The sequence below is a fragment of the Vollenhovia emeryi genome, unplaced genomic scaffold (assembly GCF_000949405.1).
Source record: "Vollenhovia emeryi isolate VEMERY1.0 unplaced genomic scaffold, V.emery_V1.0 DF939236.1, whole genome shotgun sequence".
NCBI lineage: Eukaryota > Metazoa > Arthropoda > Insecta > Hymenoptera > Formicidae > Vollenhovia > Vollenhovia emeryi.
In genome coordinates this window covers 269,470-291,258 of record NW_011967130.1, presented here as the reverse complement: position 1 = coordinate 291,258, position 21,789 = coordinate 269,470, and the positions used below count along the sequence as shown (strand labels likewise).

General features: G+C 42.1%; 1 protein-coding gene across 1 annotated transcript in view; it reads left to right on the top strand.

Annotated features, from left to right (window-relative positions):
- The window catches only part of LOC105560219, a 167,124-nt gene extending 152,653 nt beyond the window's left edge, over positions 1-14,471 (top strand). The window contains exon 6 of the mRNA XM_012009130.1: positions 11,619-14,471. Within this exon, the coding sequence (XP_011864520.1) occupies positions 11,619-11,704 (86 nt within the window). The 3' untranslated portion in view covers positions 11,705-14,471. The remainder of the gene's footprint in view (positions 1-11,618) is intronic.
- The last annotated feature ends 7,318 nt before the right edge of the window (positions 14,472-21,789 follow it).

Below are 21,789 nucleotides of genomic sequence, written 5' to 3'. Positions count from 1 at the left end.
ATTAATTTTAACCTTAGCGTTCCCGTTATGCCCCGGGTTCCCCTACCTTATATAATAAGTCAACTGCTTGCTTTTAATTGCGTAAATTTTACAACTTTTTGTAATTTTTCATCACGTATAAATAAGTATTTGCAGAACAAAGAGAGTAAGAATTTTGTTGTAAAAGTACATTAATTTATACACATTTAAGTACAATTTATATATTTCCGTTATTAATAGTGTAATCGCTATACTTTGTATGTATGTACTTTTACATACTTTTTTTACAGTGTAGACGCGCAATCTGTAAGTTGCTTTTCTCCTCGCAACTTCGCGACTCGATGATTTTCACGATAGCGTATGTTCGACTCGGTCAAATTGAATGGCACAACATAAACGTCATTGCGTCAAGATGAAAAGGAATTTCGAAGATTTTGCATTTAACGACTCCGGCATTTCTCATTTGAGTTTAACACTCAACTCTTATCGCGTCGCTGTATTCAGTTTATCTAGCTAACTTAAATGATAATTTGAGTTAAGCTTCGAACGTAGCGGATATTCGAGATTAGCGCGCATTGGATCAAATCCGTTTAGTTCAAGTTAGATTATGTTTCGGTTAGAATTAGATCAGGTCTCTCAGTACACAATATCGTCGTATACCACTTCGCCGATGGGATTTCTGCAATATCCTTTGTAACGCAGCGATAATTGTACCTACCTAGGTTCAACGAAAAAAAAAAGAAATTAAATTATCGGGTGCGAAGATGATAATAGCGAGATAATTGCTTTCTCGTGCTTCTCGTGATTCGCGACTCGAGCTCGATGATTCTGCGATCAAGCAGCACACGCTCGGGCTAACCGTGCCTGGGATTAGTCGGTCGGTCGCACGGACTAATAAATTCTGAGCGCGGGGTCCACCCACTCGAAATCGGTAAGGAAGCCTCCGGTGCACGCTGCGCTCGCTTTCCTGCACGCGACGTCGACGAGATTTAATTGAGCGGCCACGGGTATAACCTACGCTCCCATTACCTTCCGGCCGGCTGACCCGTCCTTTCACCCTTCGCCCGGTGCACCCGCCGGCGTTTCCAACTTTCGTCGCATATACGTGCCGAGTCGCTGGTGCGACTCCGATGGCTCCGTCGTTTCTCCCCGTGGATGCCGCGTGGATGCGAAATAATTCACGATAGTCTGGATAGGTTGGCAGATACAGATTTGCGGAGTGGTGCTTCGAATTAAAAAGAGAAGGAGTCGCGTCTGTCGCATACCTTTTGAAAATGTTAACGTCGTTTAAACATTTCGTTTCTTGATTTTTTTATTTTCGCGTTATTAGCGATGTACATTCGCGTGCCATGTAAGATCCAGAAATCGCTGAATCTTTGGTAAAGATTGTTTTCCGTTTTGACGGTATTTTTTTCCATCGACTTGAAACAGAAATCGTAACCGGATGTATATTAATAGAATCTTTTTTTGTCAATTCGTTTTTTTTTCTTTTAGAAGTATCTACTTTTTAACGATATAAGTAATGAAAAATTTGAGTTGAAATGAAAATGCTGTCCTGGCGTATCTTTTAAAAACACATCTTTAAAAACACTTTTTAAAATAATTAATCCCTAAATTTTCAATTTGCTCATGAGCTCGCAAAGCTTTCTCTATGAAGAAAATTTGAATCGACGAATTTTCAATACCTTTTCGCAAATTAGAAATTTGCACTTATAAACTTTCACAAGAAACTAGGCCACATTATGAGGAAGCAATGTGCAAATTTCCAATTTACATTCATAAAATTGCACAAAAATTAGGCCACATTATTTTCAGAAGTATCTACTTTTTAACGATATAAGTAATTAAAATTTTGTGTTGAAATGAAAATGCTCTCGTGGCGTATCTTTTAAAAACACTTTTTAAAATAATTAATCCCTAAATTTTCAATTTGCACATCAGCTCACAAAGCTTCCTCTATGAGGAAAATTTGAATCGACGACTTTTCAATACCTTTTCGCAAATAAGAAATTTACACTTATAAACTTTCACAAGAAACTAAGCCACATTATTTTCAGAAGTATCTATTTTTTAACGATATAAGTAATTAAAATTTTAGGCCGAAATGAAAATGCTGTTCTGGCGTATCTTTTAAAAACGCGCGCAGTTAACTTTAGTACATTCAAATGCTGTAACAATTTTCGGAAGACGCTATTGTTTTGTAGTGGTATTGTTATTAATCCGTTTTGTTATTTTGCGAGCCTGTGTTAACCGAGAACTAGTTTGAAATCTAGCTGTGAGTCTGCAACGGTGTGTTAGTAGATTGCAACGCACGTGTCTCCGTTAGTAAGCCCAATTTTATGATCACATTCGTACTCCGAAATCGAAAAGTATCGTCCGCCGATAATCTATATCCTGGTGTTTTGAGTCTGGCTCTCCAATGGATTCTGCTCAAAATACGAGTGATTGGATACTTCCGTTCGTCCGACGGTTGGGAAAATACCTAATGGATTTTTGCGTATTGTGCCGTTTGTCCTGGGAAAACAGGACAAATACGTAAGCCCCATTGTACCCCATTTTTTGTCCATTGTATATCTTGCTTATGATACGATATTCACTGTTAAAAAAAAACCACGGCGCTTTATGTGAATCCTATTGTTTGATATTATGTTCCGTATTGTGTGTAGTTTATTGGCTAATAAATGCCGTACTCCACTTTTTCATTCCACGACCGGACAGTATTTAAATTACTGTTGCTACGATCGGTCGCACAAAGGCCAATCTTTTATTTTGCGTCAAACGTTTTTCCGTGCGTTTTTTTTTTAATCAAATCTCTCTCGTATACTTTTTCGAATCTTCTTATCAAACATTTCGCTCTATTTTATACAACGCAACATGGCTTTTACGTATTTGTATATTTCGCGCGGCAGGATAAAAATTAAATTACAAACGAAACGTTTCAAGGAAAGGTATTTGAAAATTTTCTCAATCGCCGACTTAAGAAATTGTCAATGGGGAAACACTCGAAATATTAAGATAAATTCGACACTAAGGTGATCAAAGAATTCGCATGTGAAACGTAGCGCGGGGGAGACTTGGGGCGCTCGATAGAAATTTTTAAGATCTCATTTCTACGTTGCGGATGCAAGCTTTCGTAGAAGGCGAAGAGATATAGAAAATTCGCGCTCGGTCTGATATGAAAGAGGAATGTTACCCATAGACTTTTCAGTGATTTTCTTCCGCTGAAGTGAGCTGAAGTTTAATATAATATGTGAAACGCGGGCGCAAAGTAGATGGATGACTCGAAGAAATGGTTGGCAGGTGTTGTCGTGGACTGGTGGCGCAAAGAATGTTCATGAATTCGCTCCCGACGTAGCGGCCGCCCCGGGGAAACTTCTTATCATAACGTCGGACAATGCTGACGAAGCGACACGTAACGCGTGTGCCGCTTTAATGCATTCAACTGATAAACTCGTGTTATTTCGATATAGCCAATCAACTATGCAGTGGTAAACCAGAGTTATCCCGAGATAGGTAATCAACTATGCTGCGGTAAACCGAAATATCACACGTAATACAAGGCTGAAGTACACAATATTACAGCAGCCATTGTTAAACGGCATAATGTCCACTCGTAAGTTGCAATATTCGCCGCGACCCTCCCGGAAAATATTTCACGTAAGTTCGATCCCAGGCGCGAGACGGGCAGATCCATTAGTCATCACGCGCTGATAAATTCCGTCGCCGACATCGATAAAATATTTTGACACACAATGTGGGGTAATCCCTTTCCCAGCTGTCGAGGTACACGTACGTACATTCGCAATTTGTGAAAATAAAGGAAAGCCATTTGTACGCGAAACGAAATTAACGCGCGCGCATTCAATTCCGTATACCGGGTTGACCGGTTGCCAGCAGCGTGAATTTAATAAATCGCAGAGGGGAGGGGGAGGGGGCGCGTGTGGATTGCGAAACATATAAAAATTTCGATTTTAGCACATAGCGGCATTTATCAAAGGTTGTACGCGCGCGTTAGATATGACGGTATCGTAATCACTTTTCTGCTAGGCTGTGTATTAGCCCCTTGACATTTTTCGTTAAATGTTATTCGCATCTGTCGGCCCTCTGTATTGTTAAGCTACCGGAGCTCGGTTCACCTCATATTTGTTTATTTTGAAAAGGCCGGTGGTCTATATTCCGGCGCGGAAGCGGTACGTTCATTTTATTTTCAATGACGTTTGCCCGATAACATTTAATAAGCGCCGGTCGCATGCAGCATTCTATAAAAGACTGTGACATTTACAGAAAATAAAAGCGACCACAAAAATGGTATTTTCCGCTACGTTCGTTTTTTTTTCATCTCAATAGCTCGCGTCGTTTTATATGGAGTATCCGATTTGTATATGTAGCATCGATGTAACTCGACATGGTAGAATAGCATTAAGCCTGTCTGTTAATTTGATACGACGTTATTTCACTGCGAACGTACTTTTTATTCAATAATTTTTTTTTTAATTCTGTTATATTTATTTTAGAATACAGTTAATAGAGCGCCAGCTGCTGTTGCATTAACAATGTAGTTTTAAATGTTTTTTGCATAAATCTCGATGTACTCTTCACGGCTGTACATTTTGCAAATAACATTTACATCAATTACTACACGATGTCCAGCTCTGACGTGTGTATTCAACATTTTATCATCTTTCGGCATTGTACTTGCAGCGCGACATTAATATTTGGAATATCGTATAAATAAATAAATGGTACGTAAATTAGCATTTGATGTAAGGTTTATTTTACATCTATATCGCGCTGCAAATTGAATTTGTCAAATTGATAACGTTGCTTTTATACAATGCCCGCATTTTATATTTCTCTTAATTGAGAGTAGATGTATGTGGGCATGTTAAAAACGTAATTGGATCCGCAAATGCGCTCGAAATAAATTACGTGTAAGAACGACAAACGACGCGCGATAAATAATTGATTCACGCCGTACATTCTGCGATTAATGTTTATTGACGCTCGTTTTGCATTCGCGAGTCCCGCTGGTTTGCGTATTACAAGGATAAAATTCCGTCTCGAGACGGAAAACGCACTCGCCCGGAGACGCTGCCGCGTAATGTCCCCCACGTGCATTATGCGAGATTGTCTCTCGGAGAGTTCGTTCCCGCGTGGAAAAAACTCGCGTCGCGTACGCGCGCGGAAGTTGTACGGGCGGGCTGCTGCGGAAGTCCCGTGAATTTCGATGTACCCCCGCGCCCGACTTCCTCGTTTCCGCTTCCTGCGCGCGCCAATGGTACGAGGGCACGAAAGATTCGGTGCCTCATTGGAGAAACTTGCTCGGGACAAGACGTCGGTCCTCACGGCGAAACTTGGGCTCTTCTGTCTCTCGCTTCTCCATCCCGTTATCCTCCCTCTCTGTACCCTTTCTCCGCTTCTCATCTACTGGCTTCGCGAATTACCCGAGTCCCGGGACGCTAATCTCACATGTACGCCGACGAACGAGGCAAGAAGAAAGGGGGATCTTGAACATCTTGAGGCCCGAGAGATGCCATCTCGTCTGCAGTCAAAGGTTACGCCGCGGTGTATCCATATGTATTTTGCGTTTGAGTACACACGGAGAAACATATAGGGCGAGTTGAAACAGGCTGCGATGAAGGCTAATCCTTCGGCGTCTCGCTGCAAATTGTTTCTACCGATATTTAATTAACTTGCCCGTGTAATTAAATTCTTATTAGCTTTGCGTGTAAACCGTACGTTTTTGTATTATAATTTCACGCCGCTACGGCTACGAGAAATCTTTTCGACAGTTGCATTTTGACGAGCGTTTCTTGCAAATTTTTCAAACATTCTCACTCCCGAGTATATCGAGATTCTTAAAAACCGCGATCGCATTTCTCGACGCACTCGTAAAGCTATTCTTGTTATTTTAGCTTCTAGTGCCTAGTATTTAGGTCAAGTGCCCTGACTCCTGAGACATCCTCTATACATGTCGCATGTATAATTTCGCGCCAGCCGAGCCCGGAAGCGCGGATCGTGGTAGCGCAAGGTACCCTGCGCTTTAAGAGTAGGTGTTATCAAGGCTTTGCATACCCGATTATCCGGCCCTTCTTGTTCCCGTGTAAACTGCCGGGCGGAGGAAAAAAAACGCGCGACGCTCCCCGATCGACTAACATCCTGGAAGACGCTTATCGGCTTCTCGGCTTCGCGCACAGTAGTCACAGTCATCTCTCGTCAGACAGATAGGGAAATATCGCGCGCTGCAAGCGGGAGGCACCTAACGCGAGAGCCCAAGTGATTGATCGCTGATACTCGGTATTATCATTATTGAAAATGTCATGTAGGTGATCGTTTCAAGACCGATTAGGATAAATCTTTTCGCCGTAAGCTACCTCTCTCGGCGATATTTTTATCCCGATAGTTGCCCCGCGAGTGGCAACATTCTGAAAAAAATTTTACAGGAAAGAAAATAACGCCCGAAGCCACTTTCCAAAGAGAAACGTTCGTTTGTCCGAATCGTTGTGAAACTCCGCTCTCAAAGCTGTTGAGCTACGACTAATGGGCGATACCGCCAAAGAAAGTCTGCGGAACGGGCGCGGCACTCGAACCAAAATAGTGCCGTTATAGGAAATTTTCCTTAGACACGTTAATAAATCGGGATTCTGTTCTCAAGTTGTGCGCGAACCCATCTTCAGGTGTCTGCAATTTATTGGTTTACGTCGAACTTTACTGAGTTTCTGATTACTTGTGAATATCCGATTAGTTTCGAGCGCCGGAAAATAAATGGATTACCGCGAGACATGGAAAATGAGAGCTTTTCGATTAAAGCTTGTTCCTCGCGAAAATAAATTTATCTACATTCGAAACTTTACGTGCGTCATGCACGCTCTAAGTAACAAAATGTTTTTCACGCAAATAGTATAACAATTTTGCTCTCTACGTTATAATGTTGTTATAGTACGTACATACATTATTTCTTATTCTGCTGCACTATTTGTTTGTGCATTATTTTCTTGATATAAATTGGTACAAAATTTTGATTTTGAATTTTCCACAGCCCCTACACTGTAAAAGAATTTCACGTAAAATTACAACTATTGTAGTAGATAATATTGGGACCATCTGTTAAAGGTGTATATTTACATGCGTCTGTAAATTTATATCTTTTAAAATTATTACTCAATAAATAAGTAAGTAGCTTGCTCTAATAATATTGTAATTTTTACTTTTTTGTAATTCCCGTTAAATATAAACGCGTATTTACACAACAAAGAATAGAAAAAAAGAAATTTTGTAAAAGTACATAAATTTATTATAATAGCAGTAATAACTTATCGCGATGCATAATGTACAGTGAAGAATATCGAGTGTACAACTGTTACAAGATGGATAGCACGCAAGAGCGTAACTGCTGCTGTGAAACCCCCACCCTTATCAGAGTTGGGGAAGATAATGAGTAGTTACATGACGGATACACAATGAAAAAAAAAGTAATAAGAGTATCAAACAAAAAGCCAACAAAAGTAGAAATTTAAAAACTTATCAGCAAGACGAGACACGCTCGTAAACAAAATGCAACGCACAATTCGGTGTGACGTTATGCATACAATATATTCCCGTTATTAATAGTGTAATTGCTGCGCTCATTATGTACATACGTAATTTTACGTATCTTTTTTTTTACAGTGTAGTTGAATAAGTTGATAACATAAAACGATTTAAGTGTATCAAGTATTCGTTATTTTAAGAGATAAATAATTTAAAAATACAGTACAACTCGCTGTCGGGCGAGCAAGTGTACGGACGACGGGCGAAGTCGTGAACAGTAACGGATAGAAATTTCGCTCGTTACCGTATGCGTCTTACAGGAATAACTTTTGACAATTTTGCCGCTGCATTGCGCCGAGATTTTCATGCATACGAGTGATAAAGTATGCGGTACGACTGAAACGCACCTCGGTTGTACTCTAAGTAAATCGTTTCCCCGAAACTTTCCGAGGACTCGTGTCACGAACTTACGAGCACCGGCTCATGAAGTTGCCTGGAGAGTTTTTACATCAAGGACCCTCTGAATTTCGTCGCGGCCCAGACTCCGCGCACTTTTCAGGCCGTGGCGTACGAGCCTTTCAATCCCTCTCAAAAGGCTCTTACCGAAAATCCATGAATGATACCTCATAAGCTGTGCTTACGCACACGTCGCATTTTTTTTTCTCTTTTGCGCCCCACGCGAAAAGTCTGATTCCGCGTTTGCGAAGTTCGCGAAAGTTTCCCTCCGTCGTCGGGCGACTTTACTCTACGCGTACACTTTTTGTATAAATATTATATGTATCTGGAGCAATTCCGTATAAGTCTGCTCGACGTTTATCCCATGCATATTCACGCGAAATTAATACAAAGAGAAAGTGTGTGTTGCGTCTTCACATCGGATTTCCCCGATTATAAATTCTTTAGCAAACTTGGAGCGGAATGGAAAATCAACTTTAAAATGGTCAAACAGCCCGCAGTCGAGAGGAATGTTTCAATGTCCACGGGATATTCTGGCATATCAGTATTTCGTAGGATATTTAAATATGCATAAAAAAGTATTGCGTACGGCATAGCATGCTATATCAACCGTCAGAGATGATCAGATTATACGACGTTTTTTTTTTATGTGCGAGTGGAATATTCCAAAAGTAATATCAACGATCGCTATCGGGTCGCTATCTCGGAACCGAGCGTTCGCGATTTCGCCGTCGCGCTGGTTGTCCCAAAACTCTCGTACATTTTGGGATAAATGTGATGGGAGCAGACTGGGGGAGCGTAAACCCCCGACGATTGATAAGCGACCGAAGGATTTTGGCTCTTCTCAATTTTCAAACCAGCCGGGGCTATATTCCACTTTAGTCCCCCCCTTTACCGCCTCCCGCGCGCCGCCGTTACAGAAATTCGTTCTCTTCCGCGCCCGTAGTAATTTCATTTCGTTCACACCCGGTTTTCCGCGGGCGGCTGGTCGCTTGATTCGTACGTATTACTCCCTGGGCCGTGGTCGACAGAATTGTTTTTAGGAAATTGACTTTTCTACCCGACAGAAGGAACAATGCCCCGCGGAGGAAAATCCACTGACGTTCCACTTAATGGCACCACCCTCCCCCTCCCTCGTGTCAGACTTTCCATTCCGAAAGGGATTTCAACAGTTGACACGCCGCGCCCTGCCAGAGAGATTTAATCTCGAGCAGGAAGAAAAATGTCGTTTTACGCGAAATCGCTCCCCAATAACCCATACATATATATATACTTTCAACTTATTTTAAATATAGTCCTTTATCTGGTATCTACCGAACTGAGGAAGGAACGGAGAAGCGCGATTCTTTTCCAAATGTGTCTTACGATTATGAATTGCTCGTGGAACAGTTTCAAATAAAAAAAAAAATTATATTCATTTGAATCTTTTACAGACTCTTAAGGAGAAGGACTTGATTCTTGATTCGACAGCTTTGATTGTCAAAATCCTAAAATATGCGTAAAAGGCTCGTGTACAGTAGTAGACAGAATGGCTGTGACACTTTTTTAAATGAGTTAGGAACATTTAGATTCAGGTTTACGTTCCAAAACAGTTTCTCCGAGGAAAGTTTTACTCGATAAATAGATCGGAAACGTTCTAAAATATTTCGGAATGGTCATTGAGTAAAATATTCCTCGGTGAAGATTGTGGAACTTCGAATCTAAATGCGCGTTTCTAAACTCATTAAAAATTGATGGACAGAATGATCGCGCCACTTTTTTAAATGAATTCAGGAACGCATTTAGATTCAGGTTTGCGTTCCAAAACGGTTTCTCCGAGGAAAGTTCGACTCGAGAAATAGATCGGAAACGTTCAAAAAGGTTTTGGAATAGCCATCGAGTAAAATATTCCTCGGAGAAAATTGTGGAACCTTCAATCTAAATTCGCGTTCTTAAACTCGTTAAAAAGTGATGGACAGAATGGCTGCGGCACTTTTTTAAATGAGTTCAGGAACGCGTATTTAGATTCAGGATTAAGTTCCAAAACAGTTTTCTCTGAGGAAAACTTTACTCGAGAAATAGATCGGAAACGCTCAAAATGGTTTCGGAATGGCCATCCAGTAAAATATTCCTCGGAAAAGAAGATTTTTAAACCTTTAATCTAAATATGCGTTCCTCAACTTATTTAAAAAAATTTTGTCGCAATCCATCACTGTACAGTTGTCATTAAAAGCATTTTATAATTATTTTGTTTCTTTCAACATACACAATATTTTTTCAGTAATTTTCTTTCTTCTAATCTCTTTTTCTAGTTTTTAGCAACATTTTAGAATTTTAGACAATTTCTTTACAACATGGTATTTTTTTTAACGATTCGGCCATTCTCCTACGGTTTGCATACAGGAAGCAAGCGGGTTAAGTGTAGTATGATTACGTTATTGTGTGAAATGTACCGATGCGTTACGGGTATTTTGAATTACAATAATATTCACACGTGGCATATCTGTCAACATGTCAACGTTAGAATCGCGCCGAATGTCCATGCGCGTTTAGTTTTCACGTGTGTTATATTCATGATACCGATAATGTACAAACCGAACTAAAATCAACTGATTATCGGCGACACATTTCTCGATGAATTTGATATCTATTCATCAGATTTCCTGCGCATTTCGTCCGACGGAGACACGTGTCATTATCGTCGCTGTTATTGATTATAGGCTTGTCGATTTTGAATGTCGCCCAGCATAATGATGACGTTTTAATGATACGAAGTGTAATGCAGAATGTGTTTACCCAATCAATAATCCGGTCACGCCAGGCATCATCATTCGGCTCATCGGTCTCACTTTTTACGATACACTCCGCGCGGATTTCCGTGTAAATCATTTAATGCAAAAAAGCTCTTTGCCCTCCCACCCTAAAAAAAAAAGAATTAAGTTTCAACGAGGACGACACGCCGATACGTGCCATCGTCCCGTGCAAATAGAGACCACGTAGCGCATATAAATTCTGTACTGCAAAGATACTAGAAATTCGAATGCAGCGTAGAGCTTGCGGCGAAATGTTCAACTTGGAAAAGCTTTATCTTTTTTATTGGATCCTTTTTTTTATTTTATAATATGATGAATAATAAAAACCATAATCCATTTTCAATGCATAGTTTTAATTCTAGATTGTTACAAGAGAACGCCAGGGGAGTTGAAAAAGTGATGATCTATTATATTGGATTAAGTTTTTTAACTTTTTTTTTCAACTGGACACTGCAGTATTACAGGAAAATTTTGTTATTCCTTTCAATGCAATTTCGATGCGCAGCTTATAGTTTTCTTTCAAAATACAGCATTAATAGAGCAGAATTTTGTCTCTAATATTGATATACGTAATATCTAAAGGGGCTGAATATCATAAAAAAGTTGCCAAGATATTTTAACAATTCACGAATCCACTTACGCTATACAAATATTCAAATGTCTAGTATAAAACCGCGATGAATTAATTCTTACACTTGAGCGTGTAATATAAATATTTCGACTGCACGCAGTACCTTCATTCGGTACTACAAATTGTCTCTCCCGCTAGAAATCACTGATAATTAACATTCTAGAAACGGCTCTCGCCGTTTGACAGGATGACGAGAAATGGTAACTTTTTCTTTTTAACATGTGTTGCAGTAACCTCGGAGAACGGAAGCGACATGCACACGATGACGTTTGTGACAATACTCTGCCTGGGCACGCTCCATCTGCTTTTGAGATAGTCACGGCACGCCTGAGACCACGAAAAGGGAGCTCACGGGCGTCGCATGATAAATAGCACACTAGTCAGCGGGAGGAGGGGCTGGAGGAAGAGACGGTGGAGGCAGGGTTTAAGGACCGCGTATGGACGGCGCAGAAAATAATATTGTTAAACCGATATATGACCGACTTAAGTGTCTTTTTTTTCTCTCTCTTAATTTTCTCCGTAGTGGATTGAGTTGTTGATTTTTCTCTCCGAACGGGTCAGGATCGTGAATTCTGCATGTTCCCCGTTTGCAACCGTTGACAGCAGCGCGGTGTCAATTTTTGGCTGGCGAACTACCTTGAGCACTGCCATGATAATCAGAATCAAAAGGACACGACGGCGTTTAACATGTGATACACACTCGCCGACCACGAGACCGTCGAGGTGTGAACCGTTGTATATTTTACGACCGCGTCTTTCGTATAACTCGTTACTTTGTAAGACGCGCCCGGTACGCACAGATTGTTTCTCGTTTGTCTTCGCGACGGGTATACGGACGGGTAAAGAGAGGCGCGGCGACGCGAGCGTCGCCGGTCAAGGGTTAAGGGTTAACGTGTATCCCTGGACCGGGCCGTGGCCGGTGAGGAAGTAGATAATCGGATGAGGGATCGCCGTAGCCAAATCCGCCGTGGCGAGGACTCGCCGTGACACGCTTTGACACGGCGAGAAGAATCGGGAACGGGGGAGCGTAGCCAATTAGTCGCGTCCGATTACTGCTACGGCGTTCAATTTGACATTTGACGAACAAATAGTAATGAACAAAAGGGATTTATCCAAAAGTGGAGCGAGAGAGGGAAGGGATGGGACTTTGAAGTCGATTGCACGTATATAGGTGCTTGTACAGCCCGCCTCTGAAAGATTTGCGATCCTTGCCGAGCGAGCGAGCAAGAGAGAGAAAGAGAGATATTCTCTTCCGCTACCACTGACGAGAGGAGAGCCATGGGGAGATCGCACAAAGGAAGAGGCACGGATAAAGCGGTGCGAAAAGTTTTCGCATACCGAGAGAGAGAGAGAGAGAGAGCGCGCGGTTCTCTGCCGTTCCGCGAAATCGTGTCGTGCTCCAGCAACAACGCACTCGATGCGCACTCGAATATCTCCCCGTTACACTCGCCAAGGACGGTGATTCGAGTCCATTCATCCCATTGTCCAAGCGCTCCCGGGCTCGGTTGCATCAGGCGGATCAATGTCGCGAATTTCGAAGCGGAGGGCTCCGGACGCGCGCACGCGGGATCAGAACTGGCCGGTACTTCTTTTTTCCTTCTCCCTGCTCTCTCCCTTTTTTTCGCCAGGTTTTTTTTTTGCGCGCAAAACTACGGGAACGACGTAGTCGCTATTACGGCCGTTGCCGCTGCCGCGGAAAAACTCGACCGTAGACGGAGCAGTTATGTACTTACGCCAATTGTTAGTGTCCGACCGCGCTCGCTCTCTAACGAGTTTGTTGCTCGCTCTTTAACGACGCCGTGCCAAAGAGAGATACTTCGATCGGGCCGTTCTATTTTTTCCCCTATTTTTTTTTCCTCTTTAACGCGACAAGATACGCGCTCCGTTTGCCCGTCTCGTTGCTTTGATACTCTTTCTTCTTGTACTTTGAAAACGGTACGTTCGAACCGAACAACGCTCGTTTTATTGATCTCCGTGCGGCCGCGCTACCGAAATCCTCGTGTTAAGACTGCAGGTACACGACGCCGTGCAATCTGGAGAACGGCTCCGTCTCGAGATCGATTTATCGGAAGAGAGACGCGTCGGTCGGCACGGACGTTGCGTTTTTCATTCTTCCGCCGCCTCCTCTTTATTAAACGGACGATAAACCCCGCGGACGATTCCGCGACGTCTACAAGCCAGCGTCTGCACGGCGTGTCCCTCCGTCCCGAGCACGGAGATCGTCCGTATCAACCCCCGTATCTCACCCTCGGACGCGATGGAACGTCTCTTCCTTCCGCTTTCCGCTCCCTTCCCGCCGCAGCATTTGGCACGCTCGCGACCGCTTACAAATCTTCGCGAGGTAACGCGTATCGGCGTGAAACTGCACGGAAGGCATCGGCCGCGACCCTTATTTCTCATGCGGGCGAACCCGCCGAGATGCCCGCCTGGGCTACGCTAAATCGCGTCGAATCATGGGGAGACGTGCTAATATTCCGCGCGGAAGTTGCACGCCGTCGGTTATCTTCTTGGACGAAGCGCGACTTCGAAAGTTGTAGAGTCAATCATTTATGGCGATAAGCGCGAACGTTAAGTTTTAATTTGAGTGTAGAGGCAGAGTAGATGCAGTTTTTATAAATTGTGTTTGTCTTGTTTTTTATATGTTTTTTTTAAAATTTATACAGTTGAAACACAACACACATACGAGGAAAAACAAGTATTACTTTGTAAACGAATGTGTCAAACGCGTTAATTTTGCGAAAGCTTCGTTCGCGGATGAAGTGTGTGGACGAGACAATTATTTTTTGGAGATCAATTAATACTCGCGTACGAAGTTTGTTTTCGCAAACGAACAGGTGAGACGAGAGCCCGATTTACTATTGATAGTTTGCCGAGATATACAAACAAGTTACAACTTCGTAATATAAGCTAGAAATAAGGTAAATAGGACGAGATATTTTTGTTAAGTCGGATTTTTAATTCTATTTAAGTGTCTTTAGTTTTAAGATCTTTTGCAAATCGTCGTATTGTTTCTTTGCGGGCATTTTACATTTTAGTTAATGTAAATACTTATTTTTACCAAGCATAATAAACTATCGCATGAACTGATGTCTTTTTGCCAACAGACCGAGAACAAACGTACCTCGCTATACGGATGTTTTTATTCCGTTGCGTGCTATTAACGGTTTCTTAAGACAAACATTTCATATGTTTTTTCATTCGCAGGATTAAAACATAGCAGTCTTGCACATCGCCCGGAGGTAAATTGGCCAAAATTGTATTTTTACAAACACAGTGTGTTTGATGGAATAATTTCAGAACCAATATTTGTGCTTTCAAGTTTCGTTTGCGAATAAGAAGACAAGATAAAATCTGATTGCATGTATAATTTATCAACGTTGCTAAAAATCACAGCAATCTCTTCGACTAAAATTAATTTTATTTCCTCATGTTAATTTGACTGTCAATTCAGGTTGGCAAAATATCCAACAATATTACGGATTGAAGGAATATAAATGGATTTATTCCGATCGGAAGAAAAGCTTCTATCGCACGTGGGAGAACACAGGCGAGAGAGAACAAAAAGGTGTAGATGATACGAAGGCGTAGTTCGCAAGTGTCAAATGCTAGTTACATGAGTATAGAGTATGACGGAGGGAGATTCAAAAAAACATAAAAGCGGACAATAGGAAATAGTAGACTTTTGGCGTCGACTCGCAAGTTCGAGAGCGGTAAATGCGGGAAAAAAAACATCTCCTTCGCTCGCGTCTCGATACCATTCTGTTTGCAGTTATAAAATGTTGAAACCCTTTCAAGCTGCGCCCTTTTAATTACCTTAGATTCACTTATCAAGCGTAAAGCGCAATATATACGCCGGCTGTGCTCACGAACAACCGCGGTCTTATTTGCAGCGCGTTGAAAACAGTGCCTCGCTAAAATGCAGACGTTTTCATTCCCCTGGCAATTGCGCTCGCAATCAGATCGAAGAATTTCCACGAGCGCGCATAAATATATCCGCTTGTCGGTGCTCACCCCCGCCCGCCCCCCGTCCGTCCTCTCGGCGATACCGCCTCCTAAAATTCATTGCCCGAGCACCCGAGTCTATAGACGAAGCTCACAATTAACCCGAATCGAGATCTCTACGGTTCCCCGCCGTCGTGCAGCCCGACTGCGAGCGAAGTCTTAGAAGGAACCCCCGGCAGCCCGAAGTTTGCACGGCGAATACCGCGCGCGGGCAAGCAGATACATCCACCACCGCCCTCCGTGAGATAGCGTGTACCGCAGCGAGGAGAGTCCTGGGAACCCGGGGTGTTTGTGTTATCTCCCCCCCCTCGCGTGTAGCGCAGTGCGGCCGCGCACGTGTGCGAGGGCTGTTTGTATGTACGCTACGTGGCGACGGCGGTGGCGGTGGTTACGCGCGTCCATCGGTGTACGCGTGCACGTCTGTACACCTCATCGAGGACGAGTTCCTGCCCTCGCACACAGACGCGACAAAGGAAACGACGTTTCAGCTAACTGAAACGTCGTCGCCGTAACAATCACCATCGTCGACTAGACCATCCCTCGCGCGTCTCTCCCTGACGCCCGCCCCCGTCTCTCCCTCGTTTCGCTTTGCCCCTCGATTCATGCCCGCCTTTCTGCCCCCCCCCCCTGGGCCACCTCTACCGGGGTCGAGCCTCGCCTCCGTCTGTCTGTCTGTCTGTCTGTCTGTCTGTGTCCGCTGAGCCGATGTTGAGAGCCGGAGAGCTCTGCGGTAGGAGAGCGTCGAACCTGCAGCGACGCGGCTGCTGCGGTACTCGCGGTGCTATTCGCCGGCACAGTGCGACTCCGGGGGTTGCCGTGGCTGATTCAAAATAAACTTTGTTTCTCCGTTTGCTGATATCCTACCTTGTCTTCCCTCGCCTCGCCTTTGCCTTTGCCTTACTGGCTGGTTGGCTTGTACGACTGCCGGTATACGCGATCGCGCTTATTGCTGACGAGAACTCCTCGCGCACCTGAAAGCGGCAGCGCAACCCTCGTAACTCGACACTCTCCCCGACTCGTTGTTAATGTTGCTACGATGCCCGGCATTCCTCATGTTCCCAAATTAGATACATATACGCGGCGAATGCTGTCTTTGCCGCTACGTCGATACAGGTTGGGAATAAAACGTTCGTTTAAAGTCAACGGCAGACGATACTATTTTTCTTACTGGATTGCTTACGAGATCCAATAAGGATTCAGAGTTTTAGATCAGGTGACTCAAAGCTGAATCCTGGTTGGCTCTCGTAAGGAATCCAGTAGGAAAAATAGTATCGTGTGCCGTTGGCTTAAGACCGAGCTGTCGCACTCGTTATTCTCGGATCCGTCACTTTGCACCCCATGAAAGCTTTGATACACAAGTTCGTCGTCCGCGGTTTCCATTAGTTTCTGTTCGCGCGATCTTTAATCGTGTTATGAGCCGGGAGCCATATTCAATTTTTCTGCCCGATCGTAATTAATAACGCCGAGATGAATTCCATTAATTTGACTCACGACTCGACCGCATGAAACTTTATGCTAACTTTGTTAACGTATGATAATATATAAATATGAGGGAAATTGCGTGCTTTTAGCGGAGATAGGACAAGAAAAGCAAGAGCTGATCCTATGTTTCTCATGAATAATCTTTCGCTTTACAAAGCGTCTTGCCTCATCGATGTGATAATAGGTATTCATAACGTAGCCATATTGAACGCGCCTATAGCGTTATAATTTACGAGTCGCGCGCACGTAATACACTTACGATTTCGCGCAATGCGAAATAAGAAGGAATACATCTTATTATATTAGGAACGATTTATTTCTCCCTCAGACGGTACGTGTTTCGTTTTATTTACATTTTACATGCGCAGCTTACTTTTGGCCTCGAGCACAAGCAAACGCTCTAACAGTTTTATTTTTACATTTTACCCCCGGTATTTCGTCCGCTAAATAAAAGTAAAAGCATTTGCTTTGTATTAACATTCGTTTGTTGTCTAGCTAACGTAACACTACACAGTCTCATGACGCAATTTTGATTCCGTTGAAAGGAACATTTGTTATCTCTTACAATTCATTTCGAGTCTGTAAATGTAGATTTTGAAATGGATTTAGATTAATTTTGACATGAAATCTGAAAGTAGTGACTCTAAAAACTCTAGAATGCGTATTTTTAGATTTATTGATTCAGTAGAATAAAAGTTCAACTGGGGGGACCTGAGTTACCCCAATGGTCCTTTCCGCGAGTATTTCTCACACGGTCCTCCAATAGCCGCATACTCCTAACCGTCGGAAATATACCTACCTATCTCTTTTGATTTTCTACATAACAATTATTCCATCGTATTTTGCGATTAACATACCTCTACAACATTATATATAAAAAATGTTACTGTTTCGGAATATACGACATATTTCATAATTACACTGAGAAAAATATCCGAATAAATATACTTGGATAATCCAATTAAATTGTATATCCGATGAAAAATATGATCGGTTTTCCAGTCAAATTTCATTGGATGCGTCCATAATTTAATCGGAAAAATTAACCACCGGAAATGCTATTTAATCGGTTTATCCGGTGGAAATTTTTCTCAGCGTACTAGCCCAAGTAACGCCGAAGTAATTCGAAATTCGTCATTCTTACAATACACTAAAGATGACTTAAGGTGGAAACGTTTGTATTGATTTTGTTTATAGAAATAGAAAAACATTTTTTAACACGTACACCGGCGTGTTGGTTCGCTAGCTCCTACAATATTTTTATTATATTATCGAACCTTTGATATTTAAATAATGTGATTTACTTTGTCTTAGTCGTATAGTTTTCACTGTTTGTTTCTCGCATTGTACATTCTTTGAATACTATTCTTTTTTTGATCAGTTTCTTTAGAAAAACTGAGAAGAAGGCTCCCGTCAATACCCAAATGCTTTTTAATATCATTGCAGCGATTTTAGTTTCTCAATTTTTAATGTTTAAATTGGCATAATGTTATTGTACGAATCAAGTATTAGGTATTTTCAGCTCACACTCGTGTTTTAAACGATTTGTCGGCACTTTTCATTAAGTCGATAATTGACATTAGTGTAACATCATAAAGCAGTAGAAGAGACAGGAGAAATCGAAAAATGTTATCGATAAGAAACTCCAGGAACTTGACAGTAGAAAAAATATATTAATCTTTTGCTTTTTTTATCGCGATCGTGTACGTCTTGTTATTCACCGAGCAAAAAGAAACGACGGGAAAAGTGCATTTTCATCAATAACCGGATATGACGGCGCTATTAATACGTGTAATACGCTTGTTTAAGGCAACAAATAGCCTTCGTTTATCGAGAATCCATTTTTCAAATTCCCCCTCCCCCTCGATCCGCCGCGATAGCCGGGAAACAATTTGTAAAGCCGTTTTCGTGGCCTTTAGCGGACATTTACGCGTGGCCATGGCGACAATACGGGTGTCTATTCAACGGCAGGGGCGCGCATTATCTTTGATAAAATACGGTATTAGGTACAACAGGGACGGGGCCGGAACTGGGTCGCGCGCGCGATCTTCAGCGTCGGTACCGATTTACTAAGGCGGAGTAATGGAGCTCGGGGTGCTTTATGTCCTCTTTACGCCGCCCGATCCGCTCCGGAACGACCCTGCAGATACTTCCTGCGTAACGATCCCCCCACCTCTCTTAGTCGCGCGTCCCTGCCGCGGATTGATACTACGGAAAGCAAATGTTTGCTCATACCTGGGAGAAGAAGTCGACCTGAGAAACCCTGCCGTGGTTGAAACGCGGTACTTCATACGGTTTAACGAGAAACCCCATTCGGCAGCTACGGAGAGGCGTAGCGCTGACGCGCTATGTATCTCCTCGCGACTCCGCGTTTTAGCCGAACAAGTTTCGATCAGATTTTAGAGAGTTCGCGTGAAACATTTACCTTGAATAAGCGCAATGCACGAATCAAACACATTGCCGCAGAGGGCAAGAAAACAAAGACGGGATCAAAGATACGAGTGGCGATTTGTTGCATTTACTTGATGTCATACAGCTGTGTAGATTCGTTTATTCATTTCAATTACGCGAGATCAATTGTATGATCTTCTTATGGAATTGATTAACAAATAGTACTTTACAGCTACGCTGCGCTTATTCAAGTCAATTGTACAAAATTAATTGTATAATTTTTTTACGGCATTAATTGACAAATGGTACCTACTTAAATATATCAAATAATGGTTGGTCAGTTATAACTTCACATTCTTATTTGTTACAATGTTAATTGAATATTACATTGAGAACCACTAACCATTTAACGAGACGATATTTGGTAGTGTATTCGATGTTAAGAGCTGTGAGAGAGCTGGCAACGTATGACGTCTTATGTAGTTTGAATAGGACTTAATACCATGATATGCGAGAATAGCTCTTGGGTTGTTGTTACAATAGACCATACTTACTACGGACAGTACACGTGAAAGCTATTGTCATTAGAGACTGCTTGCTTATGAAGTCCTTCGTTTAAACGCATAAGACAGTCTGCTAAGTTATATTATTCAATTTTGAATTCTTATATAGATTAAGAAAATGCCCAAATAGCAGGAACCTGCCATCAAAAACATATATTCAACGATATCAATATTTTAACAGCTTAGTTTAAAATATTTTTCTCATTTGCACATTTTAAATAATTAAAAAAAATTGTTTTAACAGTCCGCGTCAAAGATATTCATAATACTTGGGTATGTATTTTCTATGATTGTATTCAACTTTGATAATATTTCGAGTAACGTTAATATTCGAGAAGTACATAAACCAATTGCTATGTGTCTTTCTTTTTTGGCAAAGAAGAAACCTTAAATGATTTGTCTACGACCCGCTGTGGAACTTGACTTATATATCGTTCTTTTTGTAACAATGCTATTAGTGTGTCGCATAAACCGGCCCTTACGTCGCACATTAATTGTCACATTTGTAAATAACACGCAATTTTTACTATACCACTATTGCAAAATGGATGGTTGCAGTGGAGCTTGAATTTGTTTTTCCCTGTGTAATATCGTGCCCTATTCAGATATCACTATTCAAGCATATCTATTTTTCGGTATATCTACTCAAGTTTCACGTCATTAATTTTTTCAAATCAATGATATATGATTCTTTTTGCAACCAAAAATATAGCTGCGTGCAGAGAGAGAGAGAGAGAGAGAGAATAGAATATTATTTTGCACTCTTTTAAGAGTTTCTAATTTAAGAATTACCTATTTTTTAAGAGATGATTGTTTTTGCAACCAAAAATATAACTGCGTGCAGAGAGGGAGAGAGGAAATAGAATATTATATTTACACCCTATTAAAAGAGTTTCTTATTTAAGAGTTACCTATTTCTTAAGAGCTGCCATCGCAATTCCGCGTTCCAAAATGCTTTGTGTGCTTTACTAGATTACCGAATAACCAAACGTTTGCCAACGTTTACGGGACAAGAACCCGGACTCGTGATGGAATCATCGCACGATTTTCTTTCCTGCCGTTAAATGATACGAGCGTAAGTGGCGCTCAATGAAAATTGGCTCGTCCCAACATTATCGCTGATATCGTCAAATTGATTCGCCTCGGAATTATCCCCGAGCGCGCTCGAGCGCCGCGGTTTAAAGCGCCCCGTCTCGATGGTAACTTTGGACCCGAGGCGCACGAACGGCGCGGAACATTTTCCTGTTCTTTTCACGGTCGTAAATCGGAACGCGCGTTTCAACATGATCGCGCGCCGAGGAGCACGTAGCCGCGTACCGATAACGAAATAGCGAAGTCGAACGAGCTGGCAGCTGGAGGACGGCGACCCGACACGCTCGGGCTAAGTACCTGCCTATGGAAATTTAACGCGGCACTTTGCCGGCGTGTTACATTTGTAATTCATCGGGTCGCCACGTGTTACAGACAGCTTCGACACACACGCTGTTTAATGGAATGAATTGATATTGATTGCAAAATAGACGATCCTCGGGACTCGGATTCTGCCGCATTTCTGATATATGACGGGCCATTACGATCGCGCATGTTCACTGCAGAATTATCATCGTTGCTTGTGCATTACGTCTAATATCCTGCGAGTCTTGATATCGTACACATTTATTGTATTATGAGCCGGATCAATGCTACAAGCCGAGTTTCTCAAATTTCTATTTCGAAATGTAATTCTTAAAGATGTTGGTGAAGTCCTTTCGAGAATGGTGCAACGCAGCTGACATTGATTTTTACGTCTCGCGAGCCGCATTATCAACAGGAATAGAGATGAAAATAGAGATGAGATATATAGAAATACGAAAAATACTTTTCGCGACGAATAACGACAGTAAATTAATTACACACGCAGTTTATATATAAATAACTGTCCGTGTTCTCTCTCTCTCTCTCTCTCTCTCTCTCTCTCTCTCTC